General features: G+C 42.9%; 1 protein-coding gene across 1 annotated transcript in view; it reads right to left on the bottom strand.

Annotated features, from left to right (window-relative positions):
* Positions 1-10,059: 10,059 nt before the first annotated feature.
* The window catches only part of LOC6525948 (carbonic anhydrase-related protein 10), a 50,401-nt gene continuing 43,771 nt past the window's right edge, over positions 10,060-16,689 (bottom strand). The window contains exons 8-9 of the mRNA XM_002101732.3: positions 14,288-14,471; positions 10,060-14,160 (exon numbers count right to left, since the gene is read on the bottom strand). Of these exons, the coding sequence (XP_002101768.1) occupies positions 14,138-14,160; positions 14,288-14,471 (207 nt within the window). The 3' untranslated portion in view covers positions 10,060-14,137. The remainder of the gene's footprint in view (positions 14,161-14,287; positions 14,472-16,689) is intronic.

Genomic DNA, 16,689 nt, shown 5'->3' with positions numbered 1-16,689 from the left:
TTATCACCGCATAAACAAAAATCGAACAAAACGCTCCAAATGCGACAGCATAAATAGAATCAAGTAAGAATGCGCCAGGTAAATAAATAAAAGTTTCCAATTCACTTGAAGTCAACGTGTAATATTTATGCCCCAGTAAACAGGGGGTTATTTGGGGGTTACTTGGGGGGGGTACGTCTGGGATATACCCGTTTATGGCAAAATCGGTGGCAACATAAAGAAAACGCACAAAGGCAGCGAGCGAATGTTTATCGCACGCTAATCACAAATCGCGAATCGGAAATGCGATTATTTTTGCACAAGCAACTCAAGGGAGGGGTGGGGGTTTTTTTGAAAAGGACGAGTGTTGTTAGGGGGGGTGGTGGTGGCAGAAGGTCACACATTTGCACGGGTGAATCAGCTGGCTTTGGAGTGAAAACCAAAAAGGGGGCAACTTGCATGTGCTGCTTTTATGTTAATCAATAAACTTATATTCTTGGTGGTTGCTAAGCCTAGAGATACAACTACCCGAAAGTTCGCTACACACAATACGTTAAGCCACTCAATGGTTATTATCATAATTTAATATTTAGCATGAAGGAGCGAGTTAACGCCGCTTAAGCGAATCCCCCATGGAAACGACGCCTCTGGCCGCCGTTAAGCAGTTCAAACACGAGCGCACACACAGAACATTTCAATTGTCAACAATGTGCTCAAATGTGAATGCATCAGCTACTGAAACCACTTCAGTCCGCTCCTCCCCCTCCTGCACCACTTGCCATTTAAGTGGGTAATGCGGGGGCGGGGGTTTCAATGGATAAAAGGGGGTTTCTTTTTCCAGCGGGAACGAAAGGTTAAGCTGTCTTCATGCGCGCTTTTTATGTTTGCCTTGTGCATAAAACGCGAGTCCCAAAATTGATTTCGCTTCGATTTAAATAGACACGACTCCCCGCTGATTCCGAATTCACACACACACACACATGCTAAGGAGGTCCTGCATGACGCACACAAGTGTACCCAGCACTCACACACACACACACACACTCATGCACGTGGAGACACAAAAGGCAATTGTTAGGGCAAGTAAAAGTGAAAGTGTGCATAAAACGACGGCAGCTAAGGCGAAATAAATAAGCCAAATAAACAAGGAGAAAATACGTGAGTTCAATGGGGCCACAGGGGGTTGGAGGGGGGCTGTTTTTTTTTTTTTTTTGCCTGGGTTGTTGACAATCGAGGCGGAACGGAAAATGTCTCACGGAGCTCATTTAACGGCCTCCCATCCAAGCAAACGATATTTATGTCCTTGCTACGCGTGTGAGTGGCTGCCTCTCTGCCCCAAAGCTCAAAAAAAAAAAAAAAAAGAAAAAAAAAATACACCTTTGTGTAGCGAGGTGTGCGTGTGTAAAATAATGAGTCATAAAATTAAATTTCACTTCCAGCGCAAACTTCGATTTTCGCCCCTAGGCTCCTTCAGGGAAAAAGATCTCGGTGAAAAACTCATATACTCTCGCTTTTCCTGGCTTCGCATTTTCCTTGACTCCCTGTGAGAAATGCAATTTTTTGTTGTGCCAGGCCCTAATTGTCACACGCATCGATTATCGCTGCTTGGCCTGGCAAATAAACACATCAACCTATTGACACGCACCTTTGGCCAGGCAGCAGCTTTTCCAGCTTTTCCGGCTTTTCCGGCTTTTCTTCCTCCCCCCGCCTTAAGGTGGCCTTTTTGTCTTTGCTCATATTTCGAGGTGTGACAAAATGAATATGTTAACTGCGTCGGCGAACTCATAACAACCAACACTCCCTTGCACCCGGGAAAAGCCAAAGAAAATTCCCCATGTGCGTGTGTGCTTCTTATGTGAGGGGGGGTGTGGAGTGGGCGGAAAAGTGTTTAGTAGGCCTTAAACTTTTGCCGTTTTTAATGAGCCGCCTCCCGCTGGAAAAGCGGAAAGGAAAGCCAAAGCGACAATTGACATGCAACGCAGGGAGCTCAGCCGGAAAAATTGAGATGACAATTGGCAGCTTAAGTGCATGATAAACTTAGAATTAAATTATATTGCAGGTGATTCGGGAAATTTTTTATATATTTTAAAGTAAGTTTATAGTAAGTAACTATAGTATAATATTAATATCTATGCCAGTTGCTTATCAATAATATTAATATCTATGCCAGTTGCTTATCAATAAATATCAAAAACTAATACGTTTTTTGTCACTTTTATAGTATAAAATATATAATTATTATTTAATTTAAATTACATGATTTTACAACAATTGTCACGTTGCCATCTCCATCGGTGCAATACCTTAGTCCTGTTTATGCCCTCTTCGCTTCATTTCCTGCGTCAATTTGCGTTTGAGTAAGTGGCAGACAGTTCCAGAGGACTCCGTATACAGGATACAGGATACAGGATACAGCTTGGGGGTTAGGTTAGCTAGCAAAGGTCATAATCAAATTTTATGGCAAACACTTGAACCAAAATAAGTGGAACGGGGCTGAGAATTGAGGGAGACAAGTGACTTTGGCCTTTGCATACTTTGTGGCATCCAAGCGATTGCCAATTGCATAAAAGCCAATTTGCCATGGCTGCAAAATAGCCGCAAGTGGCAATTTATTAACACATTCAACTCAAGCACTAGCACACCGATGCATCCGATGCACACACACACATATACACACAGGCACACACACAGACACAACCACATACATACATATAGAGATATGAAGGATTTTTGCATCAATTGCAAGATGGCAACGCAGCTCGATCGAAACAATTTTATCTGGGAACGTAGAACGTAGAACCGCAACTCGACCCGAGTTGCCTTCTCCCATTTCCAGGTGGCAGGCAGCATGTGCCAGGCTTTTCCTTAACACCCCCCCCCCCTTGCTCCACCCACCACCCACTTTTGATTTTGCCACCTCCCCATCCGATTATAATAAACGCTCAACTGCCGCACACAAAATGAGCTATGCAACTCAGACGTGGCTGCGCTGCCATTGCTGCCACCTGAGCCCCCGGGGACGCAGGAGGGGGTTAAGGGGTTAAAGTGGCTGTCGGAGGCGTGCGGGGGGCGTGGCACCCGAGACTGGCCCCTCGTCTATATGAAATAAGCAAAACTAATATTTCAGCGCCATAAATCATAAAAAGAAATAGAAATTGCTGCAGCCATGGACTGTTTCTCCAATGGCATGAAGGCGACGTTTGCGGGGCAGGTGCAGCAAAAGGGGGCGTGGCTCCTCACCTGAAAAAAGCTGCAGAAGCTCCGAAGCGAAACAGTGACACTAGGCTACCACAAATCTATAATAATAATTAATATTAATATTTATTCAATAATTAGTTTAACTTTGAACAGAGAACGACTTCTTTAAAAAGTTTGACGGTAACACCTTAGATCCTTAGTCTGCCGTTGCCGCCGTCGAGTAGCCACTGTACCACAGCTGGATTTGAACCTGAACCTTTCCGTGCTCGACTTCTGCCCCTCGGCATTCCAGGTGGGTGGGTGGCAAGCGGGTCACTTGTTCATTGTCATAAGTGCAGTTTACATTCAATCTAAACACTCGCCACACTCCACCTCCATCCACACTCTACCCACCCACATAGTTCAATCGATTTCTATCTGGCAGCGCATAAATCGCTTTGCCACATGCCCCTGGTCGGCCGTCTTAACCCTTGGCTGGCCCACCGTGTCGAAACGACCCTGCTGCTGCTGCTGCAACCCGAACAACGCAACATCGTAACATTGGAACATCGGAACATCGAGCACCGAACATGTGCATAAATCGTGGCGGAATCTGGATTCCATATATATATATATATGAATGTGTATATATGGCGACGGGGTGCAAGGTGGTCGGTTCCGTGAGGAAATTGTATTTGTGGTTAAATTTAATGCCAGTGTCTCAAGTGTGGCGAAAACTGAGAGTTCGGCGGTGGAGTTTGATGGGCAGCATATTATGTTTTATCGCTTCTTGGACTACACACTTACTTTAAAGTATAAGAATTTATTTAAAATTAAATTTTAAATTAATTTAAAATTATTTAGTTTGTAAGGTTTAAAAGGATTTCTATATATGCTAAAAATGCATAATAATGTTAACCAAAGAAACTGGCAAACTGGAAATATGCGCAGTTGTTTCCATTCGCAACACGGAAGTCAAGGAGCACCTCCTGTTTGCCCCCCTTTCAGCGACCGACACACCGCCACTGATTAGCCGGCAACATGACCTTTTTGGCGGAGGAGGAGGAGGAGGAGCAGGAGAACTGGATTGGGTACAGTGCAGCAGCCCGAGGCAATGACTTTCGGGCAACAATTCCTGCGGACCGAACCGTCGGCATTATTTACTGCTAGTAGTGCCCACGGGGCAGGGCCCAGAAATAGCAAACAGCGATTCCTGAGTACCGAGTACCGGATTCCCAAGCCCTTACACCCATAACCCATAACCCGTAACCCATAGCTCGGAGTCCATAGTCCGTAGTCCGTAACCCGTAACCCGTAACCCGTAACCCGTAACCCGTAACCCGTAACCCGTAACCGAATCGAGCGTGGCCGAATGCGAAATCCGAGTCGCAATGTCCGAATGTCCGAGTGTCCGGGATTTGCATATTTTGATGATACATGACTCTCTCGCTCCGCTGATGTTTTCCAACCAAAAAATAGTGGGCGGCAAACTGCACGCCCTGAATTTATGCAAACGCGGTGGGAGGGGGCGGGGCACAAAAAACGCGCGCGAAAATTCAAAACGCGCGGTTTTCGGTCTGCATATTTTAATTTCCTCTTTTGTTTGGCTGGTTGGTCAGGGGGAGTCCCCTCCCCCCGTTAACCCCACATGCGCCACCCGATTTTTTGGCCACTTCCTGTTGCAACTGTAGCTGCTGGCCGTCAACATCCGGCTTGCCAGCCAGGAGCAACCCAGGCCAGGCTTTGGCTTTGGCTTTGGCTCTGGCTCTGATTTTGATTTTGATTCTGCGTTTGCTCCTGGTTCTCGTGCTCGTTCTCGTTCTCGTTATGGTTCTGGTTCTGGTGGCCACCTGCCAACTGCCACCTGAGTTCGATCGGTTTGTTGACTCGCCCCACTGTCCGCCAGTTTGCCGTTTTCATATTTCCAATTTGCCGACCGGCCACGCGCTTGACAGCCCTGCGTAGCGAAACTGGGGTCCATTTGCTTTGTGGTCCCCAGAGGATGTCCGCCCTGATCGAAAGTGGAAGGTGGTGGTGGTAAGTTGCGGGGTAAAATTGCAAATACCACAAACTAATCACCCAAGAAAAACGAAATCGGGCGCACGTTAATTTGTTGCCACTCCTAATTGCATATTGCTCATATGTGGTTTAGTTTTTCATTTAGTTTTGTGTGTTTTCTTTTCTTTTTTTGCAGAGCACGAAATCAATCTTTTTCGCTCACTCAATACCTTTTGAATTTAAAATATGCTGCATTTTAATACATGCTCGTATAGGATAACTGCAAACAATTATATAAATATTGGTAACAAGCTGCTGTAATCGATAACCATAAAGTATTTTGCAAATTAGCGCAGAAATATTATTATATTATTTGCATACTGCAAATTCAGCAATTAGGAATTTCAAATCGAGACCATATTAATTTAATTGTAATATAATAACATTTAGGAATCCAAGTTTGGCGTAATTATATATATTTTCAACGCTATAATAATGACTGTTAACATCAATCCTTGCCCCAAGTTTTTCTGCCCCCAAAAAGTAAGCCGATGCAAGTGCATTCACTAGTGTGGCTGCCACAAAAGTTTTCCGCAGGCCGACGTCCAGTTTCGATTTGATTCTGTGGCGCTTTTTAGTTTCGAAATTGAAAATGCAGCTGGGCAGGATTCGTTTGTGTTTGTGTTTGTTTTTTTTTTTGTTTTTTCTGGAGGGGATCTTCCTTTAATCTCGGCGTGCTTCCTTTTTGTTTTGCATGTGTAATCCGATTGCAGGCGAGGAAAAGTGAATTGTCTGGGAACGTCATCATCAAGCGAAGAGCACCACACTCCCCTCTCCCTCACTCAAGTTTCGGTTTTCTCCCCTGTTTTTTGGTTTTGTTTTTTTTTTTTTGGGTTTTGTGTTTGCCCGTGAAATTGAAAACGGCAGCCGCAAATTAGAGGGCGAAACCGAAGCGCGGGGAAATAATCGATAGGCCGCCGAAATGGCCATTGAACCCGGAGGCCGAACTGCGAAAAAATCCGGCAAATCTATTAAAGCCAAGACTTAGCATCTCTGGGACTTAGGGGGCGTTTGTTCAACAAATTTGCTCGCTGCCCATTAACACGGCTGTTGCTGTCGCATCCTGGAGGCTCCAGAAAAGTACAAAAAAAAAACAGAAAAAAATCCAAAAAAAATATACAGGGACAACTGAAACAGAAACGGGAGGAAGCAGCGCGCCAGAGCCAGGATATCCGGCATTTATTTCGTCCTCGTCGCTCTGCCGTTTTTTATGCCCTGATAAGACACCCTGATAACAGCCTCCCCGCGGACCCCCCCCCACCCCCCACCAATCGTAGAAAAAAAGAGAAAAAAAAAAAGGAAGAGAAAACATATGCCAGCAAATTCAAATGGGAAATGAAAGAGATTTTTATCGTCCGGCAGCAGAACGCATAAACTCGGCCAACACGAAAATCCATTTTATCATCTTATTATTATTATTATTATTATTATATTTATTTATTTTCCTGCCGAGCGTCTTGTGTCCAAAGCAAACTATTAAATAAAATGTTGTTTGGCCCATGCACATCGCTTTTGATTATACGCCAGGGTCCTGGGATTTCATACTTTTGGGCGCTCATTCGGGGATATGGATTACACAATACGATTCTCGGATTTTCGCTGATGTAATTGGCTGTCAAAAACAATTATATGGGCGCCCCAAAAATACGAAAGGTTTTATTGTTTATTGATTAACTTGCACATATTACTTACCTAAAAAGCTGTAAGCGTAAGCTCACTCACCTTTACTTTATAATATTTTTCATATTTTTTTTAGCACCTATCCAGTGCATCCAGAAGTGTGCTTATTTCCCTTCGATATCATTTTTAATTTGTGCCTCTTATGGGAACGACAAAACAGCAAAACAAACATTGTTGTTTGGTGGTCGTGGCGGAAATTAGTTTTTGTAGGCGACAGCGTGTGCCACGCCCCCGGATCTCCATTATCCTGCGCCTCCTTGGGCTCTTTTGTTGTGTGTTAAAGCGACGAAAGCGACGAAAGCGATGAAAATGAGAGGTGAAGGCTTTCGGAAATAAGTAATTGTTCTGCTGTTACAGGTAATTTCCTCCCTGGCCAAGGATTAGCCCCCGAGCAGAGACAAAAAACGGAATGCTTCTATATATACTCGTATATTTGTTGTCCTCATATACACATATATATATCTATATATATATATATATATAGCATTAGGGATGTATGTATATAATTATATATAATTTGTGGCCTGCAAATCTTTTTACACATGTCAGTATATAGCACAATATTCGAGGGTTTTCAACACACAACAATGGGGCAAGCTGATTTCTGGGAGTTACATATCTATATATATGTATATATATATATCTTTAAGCTATAATATTTTTGCTGTCATTTTTTTTACACACTACACACTTGGTGTTCGCCTTGGTTTTCGCTACTTAATTCGTTAAACATACAAAGCATTTAGTTTTGGTTTTCACTATGTGATGAATATATATATCATATTCGTGTATTGGTTTAATTACGCTATATGTTATAATATATATAGGATTATTCGGTGGAGTTTCTGCTGCTCCAAAAAAATTTACATTACTACGCCGCTAAGTGAACTATTTTTTTTTGGTTGCTTCATTGTTCATTATACATAAATCTTACAGCGAATATGTGTGTGCTTTTCTGCCTAGTTACAATTACAATATCGTCTAGTTCGATTGGTTATCATTGGTTATTGGGTGCTTGACCCAAATGAATTCTTTTCCGACTCCCTTGTGTGTGTATGTTTGAGTGTGTGGGTGTGTGTATGCTGCTGGTTTGTTTCGCAATCCAAGAGCAAACAAGAAATCAACAAAATTTGCCCAACAATCAGCGAATTGTGAGCACAACTCGAACCAAATTTGTTTGTGCAAATTAAACAGTTTTTTTTTCCAAATTGAAATCCAAAAATGGGCGGCCCTTCGCTCCTTTCGAAAGTCTATTATTTATTTACGTGTGAAATGGAAGCCAAACTCTTCGTACACTTTTCTCCGTCGACCCTCTGTTTACTGACCCTTGGCCTAAAGTACACAGCAAATAATATGCGTTAAGCATTGTTTTTAACTAAAAATATAACTAAAAATATAACTAAAATATATGAAAATAAAGATAACTTAAGATGACTGAATCCTTCTTTAACCTCATAAGTTATACGCAACTTGACTTAAATTCCCATGATTTTTAAGCTTGGCATTTTGTTGCAGTGTAGGCCAAATATTTGATTTGGCAATCAGGCGCAAATACAACAAATTTGCCACAGAGTGGGCGATGGGTGGTGGTTCCTGGGCAATTGCCTTGTCCAGTTCCTGTGTCAAATGCATGTCTCACCCACACACACACACCCAAGCACACACACACACACACCCAAGCACACACACGTGGACAAATGTGCAAAGTGTAAAATGAAAACACGGCAGCAACCGAAACGCGTTACAAAATGTTAATTTGCAGTGACATTGGCGGGCGGTCGGCGATGCGGTGGGTGGATGGGTGGTAATGGGGTGGTGGCATTGCGGCAGGTGCCTCTCCTGACCACAAGGCAGCAGCTTTGTGCTCTACAGGCATTAACAAACAGCAGCAGCAGCACCAGCAACAACATTTGCAATCAGTCGCCGTACAACAGCAACAACAACAGCATCAGCAGCAGCAGCAGTTTGATGATGACGATGACGAGCAACCGCTAACACCAACCGAGCTGCAACCAAATGACCAATGAGCCAACCACTGCCCATACACAGACAGACGCACACACACTCAGCCACCCACCCACCAACACACGCACACACACATGGATGGATGGACAGACAGGCAGACAGACAGAGAGGGAGAGAGATTGAGAGTAGACCATGTGTCAGGGCAAGCTTGTCGCTCGTTATGCCCCTTTGCGAACTAAAAACAGCGGGTATACGCGACTGTGGAAAATCGTTAAAATAATTATGCATGTAAGTTCGTTTTTTCCAATTGAAAAACTGCTTTCCAAATCACTAAAAAGTGTATTTCCTATTAAACCATCTACAAAATGCCATTGCATACTTCTAGGCATTTCAGTTGCATATGAGTTGGTTAGTAGATAGTTAAATAGTCGCTTTAATAAAAGTATATTTACAAAGTAAATAGTTACGACTTTATGCATAGAATATGTATTTAAGATGTTCAACTTATCGAGCTGATTCTGCTTTTCGCATGCTTTAAATGAACTGTTCAATAGTCTATAGTTATTAGCTGCTGCGGTTACTAGTACAGGGTATCATGGACTGGCCATCGCAATTGCCAGCGATTGCAGCTGGATGTTGCTGTCGTTGGGTCAATGTTGATGCTGATAAGTAGCAAAACATGAGGTCGCCTGTAATTATGCGAGTGTTGCAAGTTAATTGCAATTGTGTGCAACTGACGGTAGCGAGATTAATTAAATTCATCCCATGCACGACACTCGCCCTCGCACTCGCAATTGCTGTTGCATCTGCAGTTGTTGCTGCTGCTGCTGTTGTTGCATCTGCAGTTGTTGCTGCTGCTGCTGTTGTTGCATCTGCAGTTGTTGCTGCTGCTGCTGTTGTTGCATCTGCAGTTGCTGCTGTTGTTGCTACTGCCCCGCAGCAAAATCGCCGCCCAGCGGCAACATTCTCCTGTTGGCTGGCATCACTCAATGCCAGGACAAGGCAATGGGGACAGTCTATCTGTTTATTTGCTTATCCAGCCCAACTTAACCCATTGATGCCCCCATCCTGACACTTACACCCACACAAGCACCCACACACGCACACGCACACAGACACACAACACACACAAACACACTCGCAATCACACGCGCATTGTTTAAAGTTTACTAATTTCATGCATATTGCTGCTCTGGCGCATTTGTGTTAGTTAAGTGATTTATTGTCGCAAAATTGTCATTATTAAAAATTAATGATGTCATAATTAAGTGTGTTGCTGCTGTTGCTGTTGTTGCTGCTGCATGTTGCTGCTGCTACTGCGCTGTGCGTTTTATTGTGAAATGATTTACATGGCGTGACGGCCGAAGGGGCGAAACATTAGCTGCTCCGGACATTTTAGCAGCGCAAATTTATGAACTGCAAACAACAAATATGCTCGATTCAATTTAATTTCCATAATTTAATTAGTCTTGTGTGGACAGCAGCGATAGCCCCAAAGGGAAGTGCGGAAGTGGGGTTTTGCCCTGTGTTATTTAAGGTTCAAATGGGTTGGCGATTCGTTGTGTTTGGGGATGGGTTGAATTGGGTTGAATTGGGTTGAATTGGGTTGAGTTGGGGAATGCGATTGGGATTGGTGTTTGACCACCCCTTTTGTACTTGGGGCCATTTGCATAACTGGTGGTGGTGGTGCAAAAGTGGTTTGGCCTTGCTCATCTGCCTTGTTTTCCGGTTCGGTTTCGAGCTTTTGAAAACAACAACGAGATATGATAATACGCCTCAAGGAAATGTGATCGGTTGGCAACTATCTATAGATAGATAAACATCTTTCTCCATGGAATACTGTTACATCACCAGCTCACTTTCCCATTCATCGGATTGCTGCCTTAATCGGCTGACACTGCAATTTCCAATCGCTTGATGGCTGCTCATAAAAATACTGCAACACTTTACACTTATTTTATGCCCAGCTTTTCTAGGAATAGAAAAAAACTTGGAAAATTCATGAAAATATTATCTTTTTTTCTAATGACTTACTACCTATTAGTTCGAGCTATGCGTGTTTAGATATGAGCAATTGTTGGTAAATTAACAAAATAGCAAGTTTTCCACAAATATAAAATTATTTGTTATTTTTACAGGGCACTACCAAGTCTGCACCCTGGTTTGCTCACACACACAGTGAAATGAATGGCAGCGAATTTGTCACTTTGTCAAATTGCAATATTCGCAGGTCTGTTCCGAATGGTTTTGCTCTCCCTCCGACTGGTCATGATCGATGTTGTCTTTTATCTGAGCATGAAACGCAAACCATGCCACCCACAATTTCAATGTATTAAAAATAATCACCGAAATGGCCAATAGTCGAAGTGGCCAACGGCCAACTGCAATCGCATACAGCATATGCACATATGCATGAAAATGAAATGTTGTAAAAAGTAGTAGTACTTCTACCCCGTATATAAATCATACCGCCACAATTTGTGGGGTGGCGATGAAATGGTAGTGTCCACTGAAATGGATAGATCATAGCTTGAAGCAGAGAGCATACCCTGTAAATAATACACGTTTGTTTAAATATTAGCTAGTTTCAAAAAATATACAAACAAAAGTATTTATTTCATATAAGAGGCTTAAGAGCATGCAATGCAAATTTAAGTTAATACTGCTACACCTGCACTTTGCATCCACTCACTCGCTTCCTGCCAATGTATAAATGTGTCGGGTTAGCCCCATCTGTCCAGCTCCAGTGGTCAGCCACGCCCCCGCCTCTACGCCCACTTGTGCTGCAGTCATGCTGCATCGTGCGGAACTCACCGCAAATCAGTTTGGCCGGAGTTGCCCCGCCTCGACCAAACCATTTGATTGATTGAAAGTCAGCCAAAGTTGGAATTGAGTTTGCTGCAAATAAACTGATGGACTGCGTAATGCCCTGGCCAGGCTAATTAGGTCACGCCTCCGGCTAACTAATGCTATTTGCAAATACCGTGTAAATTCAGGGGTGTGCAAATAATCGCAGGTAGCTTGTTCCTTTTGGCTGCCACTTTGAAAACTAAATGGCTAACATTTTATACAAAAATATTTTTGGTCTTTTGAACAAGGTAAAATTTTTGTAAATTGGGTTAACAATTCAAGAACTTTAATCCAACGCGCTATGTGCCCAAACAATGCAGGGTATCAGTTTGGGGCAGCAGCTGCCAGTTGATTCACTCGAATAAATTACACTTTCCATGTATTAATTTAAGTCATAATTTCCCATTGGCAAATCCCTCGATGCACAAGCAAAACAAAAAACTGAACTAGTAGAATAAAAAAGATAAAAACAACAAACATAACAATGCATAAACTGAAAACCAACTAAATGAAACAAAGAGCTCAAAAAGTTTCAGTCGAATGCCGACGAACAAAAACAAAACTGCAAAATGTCAACTTGTGCAAATAATGCAAATGTTTATACAAATTATTATGTGATTTTGGCAAAAAAAAGGGGTATTTAGAGCTAGTCAGAAAAACGAGAGCAACAAAAAACAAGAAAAAAAAACACACACACACAAAAGTTGTACAGCTTTGGCCAGTTTTCGGCCATGTCCCCGGCCACGCGGCGTATACGTAATCATTTTCCTTTCGGCCATTAAAAAGTTGATTTTAATACTGGCCGAAAAACCCAACCGAAGCGAGAGACAGCCAGCACTTTCGCATTTAAACGTGATTTTAAATAACCGCAACAGATTTTGTGGTTTCATGTTGCATTTGCCGTTCGATAAGCGACAGCCCGACATTCCCGGGTGGTTTTCGGATGGTGTTGGGTGGTGCAGGGTGGTGCAGGGTGGTGCAGGGTGGTGCAGGGTGGTGCTGAATGGCATCTGGGTGCTCCAGGATGATGCAGGATGCCGGGTGAGTTGGTTCGATAAGGTCCCCGGTTACACAAGCCGGTGGGGGGAACTGGGGAACTGGAAAACTGGCGGAACAGTGAATGCTCTGCGGTCAAGTGCATTTAAAATGCAAAATGCACGCGTTTGTGGCGACACTGCAACGTTGATGGAGCCTCCACTTCGGGATTACGTATTAAAAGTGCACCAAAATCATAATTTTTAAATTGCAATTAAATGTGCCAGTATTTTAACTGCTCAATGGATCTCTGCATTGTCGCCGTGAACCTTTTTAAGCCCATCAATTTGGCCAATAAATTAGTAGTTCGTCACGTTTTGCTGATCAAATTTAAAAACAAATTTTATTTTAGACACTGCAATAATCAGCTGAAGCATCAAATAAATGTAAAACGAAAAAAGCAAAAGGTAAATAATTATATTTTTCAATAACCAAAAATATGTTACATAATTAAAGTATAGGATTACAATTTTTAATATCAACCGCAATGTATGTAAATATCTGACTATGCAACGCTTGCAATGAAAATTAATAGTATTGTGGCATTTTTTTCAAATTGATATACTCTGTCGCTCTCATGAAGATTAACACTTGATTATTGTTAATGTTATTACCTAATGTCCACAAACACACACACACACACAAGCACGCACACACACAAAGATCGCTGTATACACATTTACGGGGCATAAACAGACTGTTTTCATACATCCAATGGTTTGGGTTTGGATTTAAGGTTTATTCTTTGGGTGGGTTTTGCATAATGCCTGCCATAACACTTTGCCAACTATCGATAATCGCATTCTGTATTCTGAATGCTGTATGCTGTGTACATATATATATTATTTTGATCTTTTCACGTTGTCGGGCCTAACTTAAAATATACAATAGTATTTGGTTTTATGGATTACGTTAATGGTTATGTCGGTAATTATGATTACTAGTCATCGCTGTTTTGTTTTTTTTTTCTTCCTTTATCGTTATTGTACTTACGCTATGCACACACAAAAAAAAGTTACCTCTGACTGCAATCAAGGTCTGATTGATTTACGTTTTTGGGGGAGACAAAAAAATGCACATTTAATGCTAATTATCGTAATTCGTAATCGCTATCCATATTATTCCTTTGCCTATTTATATATATAGATGTGTGTAATTCCAATCGCCAACTCTTTTGGCCGCTGCTGCTGCACTGATTCCTTTGTGATCCTTAACCCCACTTCTTTGCCCTCCGCCCTCTTCCATCTGAATCCTTCTGTTCCGTGTAGTTTTGCCTCGGCATCGCCTTGTCTATATGTATGTTTAGTGGAAGCTCCTGTTGCACGCCGCTCGCTACTTACGTCATACGCTTACGCTTACGATGCGTTACGTTACGCCATCACGTCACTGACTTCTAGTTCTGTTTCCAACTGGTCGCTGCAAATGAAATGGTGTAAAGGATCAAGAATTGGCAAGGTTAATTATGGAAATATATCAAAAACAGTAAAGCGAAACAGGATCTTTATTATTGAAAAAAAAAACAGATTTCTGGCTATTCCATTACCTTTGTAGTAGACCTCGCGGTACATGGTGGGGCAGGCGGCCTTGCCGTTCGACTTTGTCGTCTTGAAATCAATATTGGTGCGGATGGGCCGGTGCAGGAGCGGCTGGGGCGGCCGATAATTGTTGCCCAGGGGCGCTTTCGGGTGGTCGGGGCTGCCCTGCATCAGGCGGCGCAGGGCGTGCAACTGTAAGCAAAATCACATTAAATCACATTAGCATGGCTACATCAATTACTTTGCAGTTGAATATCAATTTAAGTTTCCAAGCCGTACGGCATAAGTGCATAAGTAACTAACTGAACCATTGTAAGCGGCTTAAAACGATTGCAATATAATAATTACGGCCAACAGTGCGTATGCGTAATCATTTTAAAAGTAACTTTTGGAGCCCGCTTAGCTGCGATGCATACATTGCAAATGACTTAAAGTTTAGCATGGGAAAATGATTGATTGATTTCGCTTTAAGGCAAACATCATTACTGTAGTGCCTTCAGCACCATCGAGACACGGAAGTAGATCAACAATGGCTCGACAATAAGCCAAGCAGCCGATGGAGATAAGCCAGTGAGCCCCCATCCAAAACCATCTTGCAACCATCCAACCGATTTTAGCCCGTCTGTCGAGCGTTTAACGTGCATAATTATAAACTTTTGCGCACACACAACATCATCGATCCGCACTTTGGCAAAAAATCAAGCTTGACACAAATTGCTAATCCTAAAAATAAGCGCTCGCTGAACAAAAAACTCAAAAAAGAGGAAACACTAAGGACCCCCACACACACACACACAAACACACACACACACACTTACAGAGGAAGAGAGAAAAGCAACAACAACAACAACAACAACCACGACAACGAGTCAATAACACTTAATCTACTCAATCTGTTTATCAATTGACTTCCGTCAAAATCGCTTTTCACGACAACGTGGCCGGGTTGATATTGATTGAGGAGAGCGGGGGCTGTCGAGGGTTAAGGGGTTCAATTCACCCCCTCCACCCCCCCCCAGTGACCGTTCAAGTGTGAATTAAGTTGGGTATACGTGTATGCGCGTGTATGTGTGCTTGTATGTCTGCCTGTGTGTGTGTGTGATGTCCCGAAAGTATGCAACACTAAATGGCACTCAAGGATTAAAGCCCGTTTCCGGTTGGATTGTATTGTGGTTTTAAAACGAAGCAGAGCTCCTATAAGCATGACATTTTTGCCAAAAACACAAGGCAGTCTAAGCCGGAAATTTAAAAGAGATATTAAAACCAAGTATGTTAAATGGAAAAAACGAAATGTTTTATATAACCAACACAGTTGGGAATATCGTATATAACTTTGGTACCTTAAGCTTCGTGACTTTCTTTTAAATCCTATAATAATTAGTATTATTAACAACTCTTGACTGCGACTTTTCAGCGATCTGTGACTCGGCTTAACCCATTGGACGCTATCGCTTTTTTCCTTTCCGGCTGTGACAGAGCGCGCACGTTAATGGGTTAATTGCAATTTCAGCTCATGTCGCGCAGCTTCCTGTGCTTTCAGCTTCCACACCCCTCCCTCCCCCCCCCTCGCCCCACTCCACACCGGTGTTACTTTAATTTGGTAAATTATGTTTTGCCAGCAAGGTGCTATCTTCTGCTCTCTCTTTCTGCCTCTCCACTGCCGTCTCTTTCTTCGCGTGCGAGTTGGCGAGTGTGTGTTAGTGTGTGAGTGTAGTGAGTGAGTGTAGTGAGTGTGCGGTGCAGCCAGTAAATTACGTTGCTGGGAGACTGGTGGACCGGAGTGCTCCATGGCTGCCACAAGTTGTAATCATGTGCCCATGGGTGCCATTGAGCTTGTTGAAGTTTTTATGAGTCTGCCTGCTGCAGTCGCATGTGCATGTGTGCTCGTGAATGTTGGTGTCTCTGTCTCTCTCTCTCTCTCTCTCTCTCTCTCTCTGTCTCTGCCTCTTTCCCTTTCCTGCCCGCCCTGTTTACATTGTTTACACGTATGCCGCTGGCCACCTTTCAACCGCTCCAGAAAACCACTTATCCCCCACCAACCAGCAACCACCCACACACCACCCACTACAACCCACCACCCACCACCACCCACCGCCCACCGCTGGCGTCTTTATTACAGCGCTGCACTTAATAAACATTTGTGTTACATTTTTTCTCCCTCTGTTTTCCACTGAATGTGTGTGTGTGTTTTCGCTGGTCGCCATTCCTTTGAGTTATGGACGCTATCCACTTTGTTGCTCCTCCAGCAGCGGAAGCACCAGAAGCAGCAACTCAATTTAAAACTTAAATGAAATTAGCTAATAAAACAGAAGAAGCCGGGGACCAGCGGACATCGGAGCACTGTATACTAATTAACAAACATTAAGGTGCTCATCGCTCAAAATGTTTTTTTTTTTTTCTATTTTTGGAG

This window comes from Drosophila yakuba, chromosome X (assembly GCF_016746365.2).
Source record: "Drosophila yakuba strain Tai18E2 chromosome X, Prin_Dyak_Tai18E2_2.1, whole genome shotgun sequence".
Taxonomy (NCBI): domain Eukaryota; kingdom Metazoa; phylum Arthropoda; class Insecta; order Diptera; family Drosophilidae; genus Drosophila; species Drosophila yakuba.
The sequence above is the reverse complement of the archived record's forward strand: the minus strand, read 5'-3'. Positions and strand labels throughout refer to the sequence as shown.